The sequence below is a fragment of the Cnephaeus nilssonii genome, assembly GCF_951640355.1.
Source record: "Cnephaeus nilssonii genome assembly, chromosome: 12".
Taxonomy (NCBI): Eukaryota; Metazoa; Chordata; class Mammalia; order Chiroptera; family Vespertilionidae; genus Cnephaeus; species Cnephaeus nilssonii.
In genome coordinates, this window is record NC_137083.1 from 46,737,214 (window position 1) to 46,755,514 (window position 18,301).

The 18,301-nt window shown below is 53.4% G+C and overlaps 2 protein-coding genes across 5 annotated transcripts; one reads left to right on the top strand and one right to left on the bottom strand.

The window, feature by feature from the left end:
• Window positions 1-554: 554 nt before the first annotated feature.
• REPIN1 (replication initiator 1) lies at window positions 555-6,440 on the bottom strand. Of its 4 annotated transcripts, none has more exons than XM_079785905.1 (3): window positions 6,318-6,440; window positions 4,858-5,055; window positions 555-3,517 (listed from the first exon to the last, which is right to left on the bottom strand). In XM_079785905.1, exons 1-3 carry the CDS (start codon window positions 6,370-6,372, stop codon window positions 1,779-1,781), a joined length of 1,992 nt encoding a protein of 663 aa, XP_079642031.1. In that variant the 5' UTR covers window positions 6,373-6,440; the 3' UTR covers window positions 555-1,778. The 4 variants fall into 4 exon arrangements, with proteins under 4 accessions (XP_079642031.1, XP_079642030.1, XP_079642032.1 ...); XM_079785904.1 differs by having other exon boundaries at window positions 555-3,520; XM_079785906.1 differs by lacking the exon at window positions 6,318-6,440 and adding an exon at window positions 5,733-5,880 and having other exon boundaries at window positions 555-3,520.
• Window positions 6,441-15,160: 8,720 nt separating this feature from the next.
• RARRES2 (retinoic acid receptor responder 2) lies at window positions 15,161-18,295 on the top strand. Its single transcript, XM_079785533.1, is given in 7 exon segments — window positions 15,161-15,270; window positions 16,140-16,337; window positions 16,589-16,693; window positions 17,497-17,592; window positions 17,877-17,966; window positions 17,968-18,004; window positions 18,185-18,295. Coding segments are annotated over 6 exon segments (546 nt in total). The 5' UTR covers window positions 15,161-15,270; window positions 16,140-16,163; the 3' UTR covers window positions 18,229-18,295.
• The last annotated feature ends 6 nt before the right edge of the window (window positions 18,296-18,301 follow it).

Sequence of the window (18,301 nt, forward strand, 5' to 3'; positions counted from 1 at the left end):
ACTTGTGTGCATGCATACGAGCCTAACCAATGGTTAAGGATAACAGGGGTGGGAGCATCCGTGGGGAGGGGTGTGGGATGGGAATGGGGGGATGAGGACAAATATGTGACACCTTAATCAATAAAGAAATTTAAAAAAAATAAAAGAAAAAAATAAAAAGAAAATGGCCTACTGATACCTGTCAAAAACAGGCAATCTTATTTGTATGAAACAACAGTACCAGGAAGCGTCCACAGTAACAGATGTAGGGAACTCTAGCAGGCCAGCCAGGGAGGCACTGCAAGACAAAATCAAATCAGAACTTTTCCCCAATAACTGGCACCCAACAAGTCTGACCTGACCCACAGAAGGCTGAACCCCTAGAGAATTTGCCCCTCTTGCTGGGTGTGCCTGGCCTTCTCTGGGGAAGAGGGGCTCAAGCAGGGACAGAGGGGCTCAAGTCGGGGCACTTGGCCTGCGACCAAGTTCTCCCCCCCCCCCCCCCCCCCCCAGCACTCCCCTCCTCCTCCCAACACCACAGCTACAGGGAGAAAGGAACACTTCTCAGCCAACAGTGCTAAAACCAAATCTTTATTCTCTAATTTGAAAAGGAGGATGGTAGTTCTGTTTAGTTCCAGAGAATAGAACAAGGCCCAATAGGTAGAAATTATAAGAAAGCAGATTTCATTCATTATAAGGAATAACTTCTAACAATTAGAATTTTCCTACAATAGAACCAGGGCCTCAGGAGGTGGGGACTGTCACCTAAGTGTTCAAGCGGAGGCTAGGCATCCAGACACTAGAAATGCTGGAAAGGAAACTCACCCCTATCTCCCTCCAATATCAGCCGGGCAATCCTTCTACATGTGGGGTTCTGGAAGGTGTGGAAGATGACTGGGGTGTTTAGACAAAACCCTGGACACAGGACTGCTGACAGCCAGGGGGTGCTCTAAGCATGGGGAGGGTGGTGGATAAAGAGTCAGATGGGGCCTGGCTGGTGTGGCTCAGTGACTGAGTGTTGACCTATGAACCAGGAGGTCATGGTTAGGTTCCAGGTCAGGGCACATGCCCAGGTTGCAGGCTCGATCCCCAGTAGGGGGTGTGCAGGAAGCAGCCGATCAATGATTCTCTCATCACTGATGCTTCTCTCTCTCTCTCTCCATTCCTCTCTGAAATCAATAAAAAAATACATATTTTTTTAATCAAATGGGGTGACCTGTGCAGAAACCAGAACTGACCTTTAGGGAGGGAGGGAAGCCAAGACTAACAGTAAATGGGTCTCTCCAAGACTGGGTACCAATGCAGGGCAGGTGGGAGGGCTGGAAGGGATAGGTCAGAGCAGCTTGGCTTCACCTCCCAGGGCTGCCTAACAAGGCCAACAGGTTTCCCCAGCTATATCCAGCTGGTCCGCTTTGCTTCCCAAGCGCTCTTTACTAAGGACTACCACACCTACTTCCAAAAACAAGCTGAAGCTCAAAATAAAAGGCAGGGACATTAAGGCGTTAACACCAGAGAAGGGTCATCCTGTCCACCGGTAGCCCCTCCAGCGGAGGACAGACACTAAGGGGTGGGTACAGGTGCTATTGCTACTTTTCCAGGGCACAGGACAGTGAGGAGGAAACCTTAGCAAACACCAGCTGCAGGCCGGGCCCCTGTGCTCTGCATGGGCTCCCTGGCCTAAGGTGTGGAGGCTGACCTCCCTCTCTAACAGGGCCTGCCTCTCCAGCCCTGGCTACACCAACAGCAGCGCAGGCCTGTGGCCCCGCTGCATCACGTCCTCGTGAACGATGCCCCTGCCCTCAGATGTCATGCTTCTTCTGATGGGTCAGGAGCTTCTCCTCGTCGTCAAAGGTCTGACCACAGATGGCACAGCAGAAGGCGCCGTCCCGGATGTGGCTCTTGCGGTGGGTGATGAGATTGGACTTCTGGCTGAAGCTCCTGTCGCAGTCGGGGCAGGCGTAGGGGCGCTCGCCAGTGTGGATGCGCCGATGGGACACCAGGTTGGACTTCTGGCTGAAGGCTTTACCGCAGTCGGGGCAGACGTAGGGCTTCTCACCTGTGTGGATACGCCGGTGGGCCGCCAGGTAGGGCTTGTGGCGGAAGGCCTTGCCACAGTCTGGGCAGACGAAGGGCCGCTCGGGCGCGTGGTCACGCCGGTGGGCTGCCAGGTGGCTCCCCTGGGAGAAGCGGCGCCCACACTCCTCGCAGGCAAAGGGCCGCTCCCCTGAGTGGACCCGAGAGTGGGCCACCAAGTGGGTCTTCTTGCCGAAGTTCTTCCCACACTCGGTGCAGATGAAGGGCCGCTCCCCCGTGTGCTGCCGCTGGTGGGCCCGCAGGAACCGCTCCAGCCGGAAGCTCCTGCCGCAGTCATCACAGCCGTAGAGAGATGGGGGGCCTTCTGCCTGGTCCCGGGGGACCTCTCCGGGGGCCTCCAGCAGAGGCTCGGGGGTAGGCTCCTGGACAGGCTCCTGGGCAGGTCTCAGTGGAGCCTCTGTGGGGGGCTCTGCTGAAGACTCCAGGGGACCGGCTGAAAGCTGGGGGCTCCCTGCGCTGGCGGCGCTCTGGGTGGACCCTTCGGACCGCTTGTGGATCTTGCTGTGAGACAGAAGGTTGGGTTTGTGGCGGAAGCGCCGCCCGCACTCGGTGCATGGGTAGGGCTTCTCACCAGTGTGGATGCGCCGGTGTGAGGTCAGGTAGGGCTTATTGGTGAAGCGCTTCCCACACTCAGGGCACTGGTGGGGCCGCTCGCCCGTATGCACGCGGCGGTGGGCAATCAGGTTGGGTTTGTGCCTGAAGCGCTTGCCACAGCAGGCACACTGAAAGGGACGGTCAACGGCGTCTCCACCGGGCCGGGGGGCAGTCACTGCCGGGCGGCCCCTGGGCCGAGGCCCAAGAGCCTTGGCTGCTGCCTCCTCCAGGGCCTCGGCTACATGAACCCGTTTGTGAGCAACTAGCTGGTCCCACTGGGCAAAGCTCCTGCCACAATTGCCACAGATGAATGGCCGGGCCTCAGGGGTAGGGGGATGGCACCTCCGCAGATGCACTCGAAGCTGCTTTCGTCGCCAGAAGCGTCTCTCGCACTCAGGGCAGGCGATGGGCCGCTTGGCAGCCGAGTGGGCCCGCAGATGCAGAACCAGGGCCACCCAGCCTCGGAAGCTCTGCTTGCAGAGGTGGCAGGAGAAGCCCAGGTCTGGAGTGGCAGCCGCATGGACCTGGCAGTGCAGTGCCAAGAAGGGGGCGTGTCGGCAGCGACGGCCACATTCCGGGCAGGCCAGGGGCAGCCGGGCCTGGCAGTGTCGGGCATGAAGCCACAGGGCCACCCAGCCGGGGAAGTGCCTGCGACAGTGGGCACAGCGATGGACCCGACCCGGAGCTTGGCTGCCTGGCTGGGCTGCCGAGGTACCTTGTAACCTCAGCCCGTGGGGCTCCTTCCCCAGAGTCTGGGACGACTCCTGGGAGGGCCCAGAAAGGAGCTGGGGCTGGGCCGAGCCCATGGCCAGGGGGCCCCGGCAGCGTCGTTCCAGCATCGGTTCTTCCTCTGCTGTGGGTGGAAAAGCACAGTCACACTAGGGGTCCACTCGCCCTGCCCCCATTCCTCCCCTGCCACCCCAGCCCGAGGGAGCTCCCCGCTCTGGATCCCTAGAGCCCTTGAATCTAGGCTACTCTTCTATATTAGTTCAATCTTGGGCTTCTAGACACATTTCAAGTATATTTGTCACGAGTCTTTATTGACCCTGACACTTCTTAGAATCCCCCTCAAGGCCGCCATGTGCCTGGCATGGAGTAAACACTCCATATTGGCTGCACAAGCATTTCTGCCTCTCCAGAAAGCATGTCGCCGCTCTCTGCGGTGCTTCGTGCTTTTTCCAAATGCGGCCCTGCTGCCCTCTCCTGTCCCTACTACTTCCTGTTGCCACAACAGCTTCACAGCAACTCTGTGAGGCTGGATGAGCAAACATTAGGCTCTCTGTTTGATAGATGTAGCAACCCTGAGGCATAAAAGGTGATAAGACAGGCCTGAGAGGACACAGTAAACCAACAACAGAACCAGGATTAGGGGACAGGTCTAAACTCCCAGGCCAGTGTTCTTTCCTCTTAAAACCCGGGTTTGTAATGCTCTCAGAGAAACTGCTATAGCCTTTCATTCCTATTATCTTCTCCCTGATATTAATCACAGCACAAGAAGGCTTTTTCCGCCTCCCTAACTCAGTCTCTCAGGGGAGAAGCCAGGAGAGGGAGTGAGAACAGCCCTGCTGGGAACAGGAGGGGAGCTGGATGCTACTCTCAGCAAGAGGCCAGGCCACCGCCTGACCAGACTGTGCCCACATTCGGCCCATCTGCCCCCCTCCACCCACACATGCATGATTAGGACACTGCAGGAAGGAACGCTCTCCCAAATCCAAGGAACACTCACAACCTGCTCCCCTCAGCGACCTAGGGCCCCGGCGCTGCCTCCCTTGGGTGGAAGGGATTATTGGGGCAAGAGCAGGGGAGGGAAGAAGAGATTATGTCTAGTCCTGTCCCAACCCTGGCAAGGGCTGCCCCATTTTCAGTAACTCCAAAATGCCAGGGAGCCCAGATTCCTGCAGGACAGCCTCCTAAGCCCACTAAAGGGTGGATGGAGGTTAGACTCCTAAGGGACCCTCACTTCCCTGCTCAAAAGCTCCAGACACATCCTCCTAAATTCCCTAGAGTCTGCACTCCTCTGAGGATCACAGACATGACTCATTCCCAGCGGCCAGACTGAGAGCAGGGAAGGCTCCAGGATTTGAGAATGGGATCCTTCCCCCCCAGGCACCCTTCCTTCCAGGGATGGGGGGCCTGAGCACTGGGGCTGTGGAATGGCTTGGGACCCCAATAAAGAAGGCCGGACTCTACCCTGGAGACTGTGGAGCTGGAGATGCGTTTTTTTCCAGCTCCTGCTGGGGATGCTCCTGGGGATGCTTCTGCGGCTGTAGCGCCTGCTTCGGCCCGCACTCTGGTAGCCCCCAGATGCCAGAGAAAACTGCAGGAGTAATGACACCCCTACCCCCATGGCAGAGCTCAGGCCTCTGACTGCAGAGAGGCCAGCCTCACCTGTGGGGAGGGGAGAGAAAACAAGCATGAGGCTCTGCGCTGCGCCAGGGCAGTCATCTTTGTGTCCTCGCCAGCCACAACCCCCTCCCCCACCCAAGCCCCACGCCCGGCCGGCAGAGTGACCTTAACGGCTACCACATTAATAAGTAAAGGTGTCCCCTGCACCAAGGAAGCACACAGCTGCGTTTGGGGGTCACTGCCTCCACGGGTAAGGTCACAGCACGAATTCTCCGCGCTGACGGCCAAAGGCCGGACTACCGCAGCAACTCTGGAATCCCTGCTGGCTCCCCTCCCCCACGCCCTCCTCCCAACAGGAATTCCAGGCCCGGCTCCCAGGGGCTGCGCAGGCAAGCCAGTGCCCACGGCTGGTCAGCAGCCCCTCGCGCGTCCCGGGTGGCGGAGGGCCGTGGAGACCCCACCCCCACCCCCACTTTGTACCCGCGCACGTCCCCCGTCCCACGGCTCCGCACTCCCCTAGCGGGCCCTTTCGGATCCCCACGCAGAGAGCACCTCCGGGAGCCTGTGCGCAGGTGCGCAGCTCCCTCCCCCGCCCCCCACAACCCCCCGCTTCGGTCGGCTGGTGCCCCCCACACGGCGCGCACACGGTCACGCGCCCGGCAGGCTGGGCCGCCCCCGCCACGGCCCGCGTGGAACCCCGCGCCCTGCCCGGGACGAACCTCTCCCGCCGGGTGCGTGGAAGCGCGTTGCGCGTCCATGAGGCCAGAGAGCCGGCGCCGGTAGCCGCGCTCGCTCCCACCCGCCGCAGCGACAGCAGCTGGTTCGAGTTCACCACTGCCAGGCCCGGGCTCCGCACCCCCCCGCCCCGCCGGTTCCCAGCGCCACGTGACTACAGAAGCTGCCGAGGGTCAGTCTCGGGCTCCGGCCGGCGGCCGCGGTCGGAGGGAGGGAGGGAGGAGCGGGTCCGGACGGGCAGCGTTGCCCGCAAAGTGGGGCCGTCGCTGCCCCCAGCGCCCCCTCGCGGGCCCGGCTGGGGGAGGCCGCCGGGGGCCCGACTCCGTTGCCATGGCGACCACAGCCCGGCTATTCCGGAACGGGCCCGGCTCAAGTTTCCCGACCCTTTGTCCCCACGGAGGACGCGCGTCCCAGCGCGACCGCGTGGCTGGACTTGTCATTCAGCCAGACCCGGCCTCGGCCTCGGCCTCGTGGGCTTCCTAAAGGCCCCAAGCTCGCCCGAGCCTTTCCAGAGGGCACTCCCGCCCCCGCCCCCCCCGCCACGCCCTTCACTCTCTGGCCGCCTTGACCTTGGCCGTGCTGCGGCACCTCCAAGGGGTCTGAGCCGCGCTGACAACCACCCATGAGTCTGATCAGAAGCGGAGACAGGAAACGCCTGATGGCGTGAACTTTGAAAAAGGAATGCCCTCTATTCCAGAAATGAGCAGAGAGAAGAGTTCTGTCGCCCGTGGCCGCGGGGCGTGGGGCCGTTCTCGCTTCTCGCCTCGGGGCATTCCGTTTGGAAACACGAGGCAGCAGGTTGGCGAGTGCGGAGGCAGGTGCGAGCCTGCGCCGGTGACTCACCCACTAGCAGGTGGCCTTGGCTTTCCAAACAAAACACTTCCTGCGTGTTCCAGGCTCGTACAGTCTCATGCTTTCCAACAAAGGCCGTTTTTCAATTGTACCAATATTTTAAACACTTTAAAAACCTATTCCATAAATAGGAAATAGAATATAAAAATCTCGTACTAGAGTGAATTACATTTAATATTTTGGTATGTGTCCTCCAATGCTTATCTATGCATATTGGACATACTAGTAATTGGGATAATGCTTTTGTAAAGATGTATTCTGCCCTTTATACTTAACACTGCTATGAATTTTCCCCCCCATTTTATAACATGATTCTTAATGTCAGCATAAATGTACAAATAAGTTGTTCAAATGTTTCTGTTTTTCTATGTCATTATAGATTTATCTTTCATTTCTCCAGGCTCTATGAAGATGTCCAAGTATTGTTTAGAAGCAGCTCTGTGTCTGCAAGAGGGAAAACTCCATCCACCTATTGGAAACAGGCTGTTTCAGGCCCCGTTCATACATCCAACAAATATTTAATCAGTGTGCACCATCTGCCATGGCGCCAGGTGCTGGCCTGATCGTGAGCCAGGCAGAAATGGTCCACGCTGTTCTTCCACAGTGCCTTATAACCCTGGGTTAGCGATGGCAATGTCTCTTGGGTTAGTACTTAAAATGAAATAAAACCAAATGCTCGTTGACAATTTCTGAATGGATGGCTGTTGACAAGCTAGAGGAGACTAGGGAACAGAGAGAAGAGAGGAAAACTTCATTCTAATGGAACTTACTTTATTGTCAACTCCTGCTGCAGACAGCATCCTGAAGGCAGGTTAGGAAGCTCACCGAGCTTCTTCCATGTGTTTTCAGGCAGTGTGGGAAGGAGGAAGAAAGCACACGTGACCACGTTCACCTTGGTGGAGGCCACATCTGCTGGGAGGGCCTCACACTGGCACAGTCACTGCGGCCTCCATTCCTGGAGCCCTCTCAGCATGGGGACCTGGAGAGGCAGCAGCCAAGGCTCACCCTGAGCAAGGCCCTGACTGCCCATCTCAGGTGAGAGCAGTCTCGCTAGGTCATGTGGAAACTCTTCAGGAAAAGATCAGTGTGCTTCTACTGCTGCAGTTCTAAGAATATCCTTAAAGGCACAACGCACACAGAGGGCCTGGCAAGGATGGACCCCGTAAGAGCAGCCCTCAACTGGGATCAAATGTCAGCCCTAACTCTGCAGCACCGGACACTTTCTGCTGCAGATCTAGTTCCAGGAGTCTGTTTTTCCAAAAGAAAAAGAACGTAATTGGTCAAAAGGAAACCAAGTAGGGATCTCAGATTTCCTGTACCAGCACCAGGGTTGTAGGGTTGTGAGGCCCTGCTCACCACTTTTCACCTCTCCCCACATCCACTGCTCCCACCTGGCCCCTGCACAGCTGCCCTGGAGCTCCGTCTCCCGAACCAGATTAACCCTTTAAACATAGATCAACTGGCTTATGTCACATTTTGAAAACATCACAAACCACTGCCACAGCCTCTCAGGCTCTATCTGGACTGACCATGCCTACCTCTCCAGCTCCATGCCATCGGGGTCCTGGTGGACACTGTCCCAGCCTCAGCAGCTCATGCCTCCACTAGGGCCTTTGGAGTTGCTGTTCTGTCTGCCTAGGATGCTCTTCCACCAGAGCTTTATAGGGTCAGTCTTCCACTTTATTCAGGTTGGAGTCCAAATATCCTCTCCTCAAAACATGACCCTCCCACCTGTGTCTTCCTGTGGCTACTGTGACAGATTTCCCCAAACGTGGTCGCTTAAGACAACACACATTGATTCCCTGGCAGTTCCAGAAGTCAGACGTCCAAAGTCAGTTTCACTGGGCCCAAATCAAGATGTCGGCAGGCTCTAACGGAGACTGTTTTCCAGCCTCTAGAGTCGCATTCCGTGGATGCCTTGGAGCCCTTCTCCCTCTTCAGAGAATTGTCTTCTGTCTCTGCTGTGGTCAAATCTCCCGCTGCCTCCCTCTTATCAGGACCCTTACATCCAGGGCCTGCCCAGATCATCCAGGACAGCTGTAAGGGCAAATGCAAGTTAAAACTAAGAAAGACAAGTTTGCATTCCTGGTGCAAAAAGGGGAGAGACTTTCCCCACAGCCACCACCCTTTCCTTAGAATACTTGTCATTGTGAATTTTTCTCTGTCTCTTCGAGACGTATGTATACATAAGCCTCTTGTCAGCTTTACAACCCAGGAGTGTCTCTCTCAGAGACCTGGAAGCCATCTCTTTGAAATGTAAATATCAAGGGAGACAGGGCCCTGTCTCCCAGTTCCCATGGGAGGCTGGGACCCTAACCTGGGTGGATACCTGCCTCCAAGCTGCAAAACTACCTCCTGTCATAAAGATATGAGAAGTGTGTTTTTCCTCTGGATGAAGGCAGTTAACTAACACCCCCATTACCAGGTGAATCTAGGATGAACTCTGTGTGACAAATGGTCAAGTCCTCTCCCCGGAGGACTAGTGACAGTGTACCTGGAGAACGTGTGCGTAACAGATTGCACCTGCTGGGCTGTGTAACAGGTGAGATTTCTTTCCGTTTTTGCAATCTCCTGGCGGACTTCCTGTGATGTGCATCTCATTCTGGTGTGATGATTATTCAATAATAAAACTGTTTTGTGTGTTTTTTCTCTTCTACCTTTGTGGGGAGCTTTCTTGGTTGGGTAGGCAATTTTGTGTTTTAATTCTATTTTCCCAAAATTCTTATTTTAATCACGTCTGCAGTCCCTTTTGCCATATAACATTCACAGTTCTAAGGATTAACCCATAGACAAGCCTACCACCCACTCCTGCCCCATCACCTTCAAACCCCCCCTCCCCTACTTGGTCTTACTATTCTTCTTAGCACTTATCACCTACTTGAAATTATTTAGGCATTTATTCATTTAGATGTCTTTTGTCTAGTTAGCTACCACAACCTAAGTCACACGAAGGCAGGGATTGTCCTGTCTTTTTAACCACCACATAGCCAGGCCCTGGAAAGTGTCAGGCCCAGGGTGGGTACCCAGTGTTTGTGGACCAAATGAGTGAGGAAATGAAAGAGCTTGACCCCGTGGTTAAGGGGATTTGATTAGACCACACGAAGCTGCCTAAGAGGCAGCCTGAGCCCAATGTTCACCTCAGACTCTCTCCCTGGGCGACTGCTTGTTGAGCCGGTGTCGGGAGCCCCGCAGAACTGCTAGTTCAAATCAGTATGTGAACGAGGTAAAGAGCAAGAGGCTCAAAAGAAAATTTGAGTCTATAACTCTCTCATTTGAAGGACTCATTGGGGGCAGTGCCTTAAACATATTCTTTCATCTGGAACACTATTCCAGAATAACTGGAAGGCAGGATCCTTTAGGGAACCTGTGGCTCCTTCGGGAGAGGAGGGTGCTCCCCTCCCTGGCAATGACGTTTACCAACCCGTGGTGATTTGGTCTTAGGACCAGACATTGCAAGAAAATGCTGGAACAAATCCTCCTGGTGTCTCAGTCAGGAAAGAAAGTACTTGACTTTACCTAGAAATCTACATTTATACCCTTTTAAGGTTAAGTCCCATCTATTATTACAATGCTCTGTCTTGTTCAATTCCAGACTGGGATCAAATTATATCTTTTTCAACTTAATTAAAAAGATGAATTTAGAAGCCAGTGTGTAACTGTTCATGGTTTAAAATCTACTAAACACCAAGCTTGATTTGGAAACACAAGGAAATTCTAAACAGAATCTCCGCAGTCTTTGTAGTTTAACAAAAGCAGGTATATTTTCAAGTGTCTTGTTTCCTGTGAGTGGGGTGTGCTGTTGTTGCGAAAGCCATCTGTCCATGTTCTCCACCAACAAAAATGCGATCTCTAACCTTGGCTCATTCCTCTCCAGACTCCTCTCCAATAAAACCACTTGGTGACTTGGAGGAATCAGAGTGTGAACCTGGCCTTTACTTGGTGCCTTCTGACAGGTTTAAGACCAAATCTGGGTCACTGTTAAATTTGTTGCCTTCAGAGTTGGCCAGTGAAGTCTCAATATTCTCAGAATTGGTTAACTTTCAATGCATTACAAATGAGTTTTCTCTTAACAGTATTTATGGTTTATTTTGTGGATGTTATTCTAAATTCCAACAATATAGCATGTTGACTACATAATAACAGTCTATAACATTACTACATTCAATAAATAATATACTAAGTAAAATTAACATTTTTGAAGCTTGAAAAATGTTTCCTTTCCTAAGCATCTAAACTGCCCTCAGTGCCTTCTTCCACTGGTGAGGTGCCGCTCATTATCCAAGCCTGTGCTGGTTCCCAGCTCTAACAAACATGCATCTGGGTGTAAAACCGTTACAACAAATTGGCATGACTTATCAGTCAGATGCAGTAAAGAGAAGTTCTTAGGGTTAAACCAGAAGTCAAAAAATGATCACAGGTGACCACAAGTATGTAAGAAAAATAATTCCACAGCCTTAGGGAATTCCTAAGTTTAAAGGACCGAGTCCTAGCTCATGCTCACTGTTTCCCTCTAGTGGTAGGTCTTTGAGTGAGATTTGAGGAGCTCATGGGGTCTGCGAGACTTGCAGCTTAGTTATTTGCCTCCTGGTCACTTTGATTTGGGAAAATATTTTTCAATCATGAAAGTGACTTCTTAAATGTATTTAATAAATGTGAAAGTGCCTTTGGTTAGTTTGCTGAATTTCCTTGAAAGAGCACAATTCTAAAATGTAAATATTATGTTATGCTATTGTTAAGGTGCATCTGTTACCCGGCGGGGTCTGGGCCTGGAGTGGGTCTGCCTTGGGCCCACTGTCAGAGTGTGGGTTCTTGACTTTGTGTAGACAAGATTTCCCAACACGCGTCCAGGTGATGTAGAGAGTGTGTTTATAAAGCTGGGGACAGTGAAACAAAGGAAGGGCTTAAGATAGAAAAAGCGATGGGAGAGAGCCTGGGCTGGGCTGCTTTGGCTCTCTAAGAAATAAAAGCCACAGTTAAAGAAATGAGCTCACTGGGAAGTCGGAGAAAAAGGGGGCCTTGGAGACAGGTTCAGGGGGTAAGCCCAGGACAAGTGGCCACTGCCCACTGCTCCCCTAGTTGCAAGTATCCTGGGGTCCCTGAGAGTTTAGGAGAAAAACAGCAGAAATACAAGGCGTGGGTGTGCTTTAGTGAGCGCAAACAGTGGGTCCTTTGTCTTGAGGCTTTTTATATTTTTTTGGCTGGATGGAATCCCAGTGGGAGTCTCAGGGGAGGATCTTAACAGAATATTTATTAGCTTTTCAGGTGTGTCCTTTAAAATATTAATTAATCAAAATGTGTGTATAGAGCCCTGGCCAGTGTAGCTCTGTGGGTTGGGACATCATCCTGCACTCCAAAAGGTGGCCAGTTTAATTCCCGATCCATGTTTCTCTCGCCCCTCCTCTCTCTAAAATCAACTTCTTAAAAATGTGCATACAGAGGGGTCAGGGGTTATTTTCTGTTAGTTTAATTTTAAAGAATGTCATCAATTGAAGAAGGACCAGGACCTAGGACATTCTGTCCCAGGACAGTCTGGAATGGAAAACCATTTGTTCCTAAGTGTCCTTGGTTAGGGAATAGAAAAACTTGTGATTCCTTAGCTGACTGTAAATTGCTCAAATAGTTTGGCCTTATTTAATTATTTTGGGGGTTTCATGTTATTATTTAATCATTTTGTCTCAGTTTCCCTTATTCCACTTGTCTAGGAATTTCCCTAGCTTCTTACTATCCTGCCTCACACCCATTGAAATCCAAATTTCAGTTTCTGCCGCACTAAAACGTCATAAGTGGCATCCTGATTGTGTATCTTTTTTTAGGATAAATTATAGGATTTAAACATTTATTCTCAATAAGGCAAACATTTTTGGCTTAATATTAGTCATCTTAACCATGTTCGTTTTGCTCACAAAGCACCTGATCAGTGTGTCACACAGACAAAAACGGCTTTTCAAATAATCAGGTTGAGTGCATAGCACCAGGTCTTCAGAGAGGATCTCCTCTGTGTGTGTAAGTCTGTCAGGGCTGCCATTACAAAGGACCACACACTGAGTGGCTTCAACTACAGAAATGTATTCTCTCACAATTCTGGAGGCCAGAAGTCTGAGATGAATGTGTCAGTAGTGTTGGTTCTTCTGAGGCCTCTCTCCTTGGCTTATTAATGGCGGAGTTCTCCCTGTGACCTCACATGGTCTTCCCTCTGTCCTTGTCCTAATCTCTTCTTATAAGGATACCAGTCATATTGGTTTGGGACCCATCCATATGACCTCATTTTACCTTAATTACCTCTTTTAAGTCCATAGCTCCAAATATAGTCACATTCTGAGGTGCCAGGAGTTACCTATGAATGTTTCTTTTTAAGTAACTCACAGACTCTGGTTAAACGCGTGGTTATATAATGTGGTTATCCCTATTCCCTTCTATAACTTCGTTAAAACGACAGTAAAAGAATAAAAAGCTGTAAGGTCACAAGGAGAAAGACGATGGGAGAAAAGACAACAGAGAATGAGACACTGGCATGTTTTTTGGGGTTTTTAAATATATTTTTATTGATTTCAGGGAGGAAGGGGGAGGGAGAGAAAGATAGAAACATCAGTGATGAGAGAGAATCAATGATTTGCTGCCTCCTGCACACCCCCCACTGGAGATTGAGCCTGCAACCTGAGCATGTGCCCCTGACTGGAATCAAACTGGGACTCTTCAGTCCGCAGGCCGATGCTCCATCCACTGAGCCAAACCAGCTAGGGCCACATGACATGTTTTATAAGATGGTGCAGAAGGCATGGTGGTAACTGAACAGAGTTCCTATGGGGGCGGGGGTGATCTGTGAGAGCAAGAGGCATCCTCTGAACCCTGCGGAGTCTCTGAACCAGAAGGCACCAGGTGCACGGGAGACAGGTGCACAGGAGGCTGGGACATGGGCGGAACATCCCAACCCTCCACCACTGCCAGAGACTAGAGTCTTTCCCGCGTGGAAGTGCAATCAGGAGAGGGCAATGGCCCAAATGAAAGCAGGAGGGTAACGTCAAGGTACCATGCTAATGTTGCTCTCAGCCTTGGACCCCACTTGGCACCCAGATCACAAGCAGCCACTTTCCATACATTTGCTCATTTTCTCTTTGCGACAACCCCCAGGTGGGGTTTCTGATCCCACTATGCAGTGAAGGAGGCAGGAGTTCCAGGGGTTGGAGTCCAATGAGATCCTCTATGTCCAGCATTGGGACAGGGCCTGGAAGCAGAGAAATGGTCCCCCTGGTTACTGATAGGCAAAGTCCCAGTGCTGGCTCAGATTTGCTCAGATGTGCAGGAGTTGAACCAATTTCTGGACACTGTTTTCCTGACTCCCCACTGACTCTATGAATTCTACCTCAGCATCCTGCCAGGCTCCCAGCACCCCACGAGAGACCCGTGTCTATATTGCCAGTAAAGATAGGACATACAGGATCAAGGCTGGACTTGTGTGCTGGTGGTAGAGGTTGTCGCACACCAGTGTCACCTCAAAACAAGATGCCTGCCCTGGCTGGTATGGCTCAGTTGGTTGGGCATCGTCCGTGCAAAGGTTGCCAGTTCAATTCCTGGTCAGGGCACATGCCCAAGTTTCAGGCTGGATCCCTTGTAGGGGGCATGTAGGAGCCAGACTATGGATGTCTCACTCTCATATCGATGTTTCTCTTTCTCTCGCCCACCCCCTTCCTCTCTCTAAAAATCAATATATATATATATATATATATATACACACACACACACACACACACACACACACACACACACACACAGTGTCCCCTTGGGAGTTCGACCGACCGGGAGTTTGACCACTTGCTATGACGTGTGCTGACCACCAGGGGGCAGTGAGAAATGAAGGAAGGCCCCATAGGACAGCCGGCAGCCGCTAGGGACCCTACCCGTGCATGAATTTTGTGCAGCAGGCCTCTAGTATGTATGTGTGTGTGTGTGTGTGTGTGTGTGTGTGTGTGTGTAATATACACACACACACATATATATATATGTATATGTATATATGTATATATGTATATATGTATATATGTATGTATATAGGCTTTAGGGCATGGGAGGGGAGAGGGATTGAATGATTTCTGATTCCTCAGGGCCTCATCTGGTGTGAGGATGTCTGTATTTCTGGGAAGAATGTCCTGAAATGAGTGTCTCAGGACTGGTCACTCAAAGGGGCCTAAGAAAAGGGCAGCCCTACCTGGAGGCCGGGCGGGGGGCAGAGCAGTCCCACATCCTGAGGAGAAGGAGAAAAGTCCTCCGTGCCAAGACCTGCTAGAGCTTGGGCTCCTGGGCCTCACCTCACTTCGTCCCAGGCTCCCTGGACACCCTGCTCCCCCGCCCCGCTGGGTGAGCGGCCAGGGTCAGGATCACAGGACCGAAGGGCAGCGGAAGGGTGGGACGGAAGGAGAGGCTCAGGAGGGGGTACTGCCCCGGAGGCCAGTCCTAACGGGGTGGGCGGAGCCTCGGCGGCGCTGGGGACTGGAGGAAGCCCCGTAGGTGGGAGTGGGAAGGTGGGAGTGGGAGGAGAGGGAGGGAGGGAGGAGAGGGAGGAGAAGGAGGAGAAGGAGGGAGGGTGAGAGGCGGGGCAAGGGGACCGGGAAAAGGCTGACAGCCCCAAGTCGCCGCGGGAAGTTAGAATAGACTCCACAAAGCACCAAAAAGGAGGTAAGGAGGGAGAGCGGGCTGGGGGCAGCTGGATGAATGAGGGATGCGAGAGAGGGGCTGGAGAGGAGGGGGGCAGGAAGAGGGAATCGCTCCAAGGGCCGAGCTTGTCAACTTGTCTGAGAGCCCTTGCTTTAAGGCAACACCCTGAGGCTGAGAGAGGGTGATGTGGAAGGACCAGAAAAAAGACAAGGGAGGGTCTGCCTGAAGAAAGGCAAGGGTGGGGCCCAGGCAAGACCCCCTTCTCTGGTTTAGGGGCAGGGCCCATGGCAGCAGACAGCCCCAGTGCAGGGAGGGGTGAGCATCCTCCTGGGTCCCACCCTGTTTTGGCCCTCCAAGTGTTTACATCTTTCCAGAAATATTCAGCCTCCTTTCTGGGCCCTCTTCTCCCCGCAGTTATACTGGGCGAGGGGGGGGGGGGGGGGAGGGCCAGAGGCTGGGACCTGGGAACCAGTAGACCCAGGGTGGGGAGGGGAAGCTGAGAGGGGCTCTAGGGGCAACTAGGGCAGTGGGGACAGCGAACTGGACAGAAAAGGGGGGGAGGAAGGGGGAAAGAAGGGAGGGAGGAAGGGAGGGAGGGAGGGAAGGAGGGGCAACAAGAGTTTTTCCCTGGCTGTTGGCCTAGGACAAAAGCCTACTCAGCATCTACCCAGGACAGGGCCAAACCCAGGCTGAGCTGGATCCAGGGAACAGTGGAAGGCAGGGCAGGGGAATACCAGGGGAATCTAGGCAAAGGGCCACATCCTGTCCTGTCCCTCTACCTTTGCCCAAAGCTCTGCTAGGCATGCCCCCCTCCCCGACCCCCAGGGCAGCGCCAGGGGGTTGGTGGCTCCCCTGGCTGGTATGAAGAGCTGAGAACATACCCTTTGCAGGACCAGAGTGACTGAGGTGAAGTCATGTGGCAGCTGCTGATCCTGCTGGCCCTGTGGCTGGGCACAGTGGGCTTGGGCAGGGCCGAGCTCACAGCAGCCCAGCACCAGGGCCTGCAGGTGGCCCTGGAGGAATTCCATAAGCACCCGCGTGTGCAGTGGGCCTTCCAGAAGACCAGTGTGGACATTGCCATGGACAAGGTTAGCAGCACGACCCCGGAAGAGAGGGGGTTAGGGCCTCACCCCAAGAGACCCAGGAAGCAGGTGCTAAAGTGCTTGGGTTCTGTGAGCACCCGGCTCTCTGGAGAAAGGCCACTACGCCAGCCCCCAACTGGGTTGTGCTGTTTCACTGTGGGGAGAAGGGACGGGTCACATTCCAGGAATTGCTCTGCCTGCTCAACTGGCTGCTGGCCTTCCTCTGTCTGTCTGTCTGTCTGTCTGTCTGTCGGTAGCCCACCCAGGCGGGGACCTTTGTGAGGCTGGAATTTACGCTCCAGCAGACAGGCTGTGGGAAGAAGGACTGGAAGAGAACTGAGTGCAAGGTCAAGCCCAATGGGGTGAGTGGAGATGTGCACACGTGTGTGACGGGGCACTTGCTCGGGTGCAGGTGCACGTAATTGGGTTTAGTTGGAGATCCAGCAAGAAGCCCTAGGTTGGTGAGCCCTCTGTGGAGCCTGTGGTTGTGACATTGTGGTGGCCTGGGCCTGAGTAAGCAGGAGGGAGAGGTGGGCTACTGGCACGGAGGACAATTTCATCCGAGTTCCTCTCCCAAGCTTCAGATCACTGGCAGGAGCCCATGGTGTGGGTTGGTCTGGCCCCAGACCTGGTGAATTCCGTCTTCTGTGAGTCTTCAAGCGGAGATGGCCTAGCCTAGTCTGATCCATGACAGGGCTTGACTGTAATCAACCATCTTGGGGGCAAAACCTGCTATTGGGGAATCCCTGGGCTGGGAATGGAACCATCCCGCTTCGAGACTCAGCTCTGCCAAGCACCAACCCTGTGGCTTTGCAACCCTGAACTAAAGGCCTCAGTCCCACCATCTGTGAAAGGAGGGGCCAGGTTATACCCGACATCTGTGCCAGATCCTTGTTTTCAAATAAAACCTTACAAGCAAATGCAAATAAATATAACAGATGACAGGAGAGTGGGTCTGGCGAGAGTCACTTGGGCAGGATTCCTGCCTCCATACCCAGAAGTCCCATAGTTTTGAAAACTGCAGGATAGTTTGACTTCTGAAATTTCCAATCCAAGGGTGGACTGGAAAGGACCCCATTGCAGGCAGCCCCCAGCCTCCACCCTCATGAGGCCACAGGCCTTCCCTCACCCCTTTCTTCTCCTTGCCCCATGCCCCTCTCCCCAGAGGAAGCGGAAATGCCTGGCCTGCATCAAGCTGAACCCTGAGTTTAAAGTCCTGGAACGGATGGTCCACTGCCCCATAGAGATGCAGACTCGGCAGGTAAGAGTGGGCAGAGGAAGAAGCAGAGAGGTTGGGGAGGTGGCTGAGAGGGGGAGGCTGAGAGGCAGAAGTCTGGATGGAGTAAGGACAGGGAGTGGAGGGGTGGAGAGGGGTGAGGGGGGATGAGAAGGATGAAGAGGGGTGAGGATGAGAAGAGGGTGAAGAAAGGTAAGGAAAGTCAAGGAGAGGTGAAATGGGGAAGGGGGAAGGAGGATGAGGGGGTATTCCTTAGGGGCTGTGAAGGTGGACTGGGCAGAGGCAGACAGCAATGCTGGCCCTGGCAGGGGCCCAAGGAGCAACAGGAGGCCCAGTGCAGCAGGATTGAGCAGGCCCACGAAGGAGCCCACAGATACTACTTCCCAGGACAATTTGCCTTTCTCCAACATCCTGCCTCCGGCTGAGGCCCTGACTGGTAGGCAGCCAGGAGGGTGGGAGGACTGTGGAGCAGGGACAGCCCTGGGTGGGGGTTGGGTGGAAGAGAAGGCTGGTGCTGGTGCTGGGCTGCAGGAGGAAGAGGGGAGGAACTCCTTAAGCTGGGACCAGGACCAAAACAGCCTTCCTCAAACCCAAATGTTGTTTTCCTTTCCTTTAGAATTCAATCTTGTTTTCTGGACAGCTGTGGAATGTAACAAGTGAATCAGCCCTCCCCTGTGCCCAGGGAAGATCATCTAATAATCCCCAAATTAATAAAAATGCCCTCAGAGCTGTG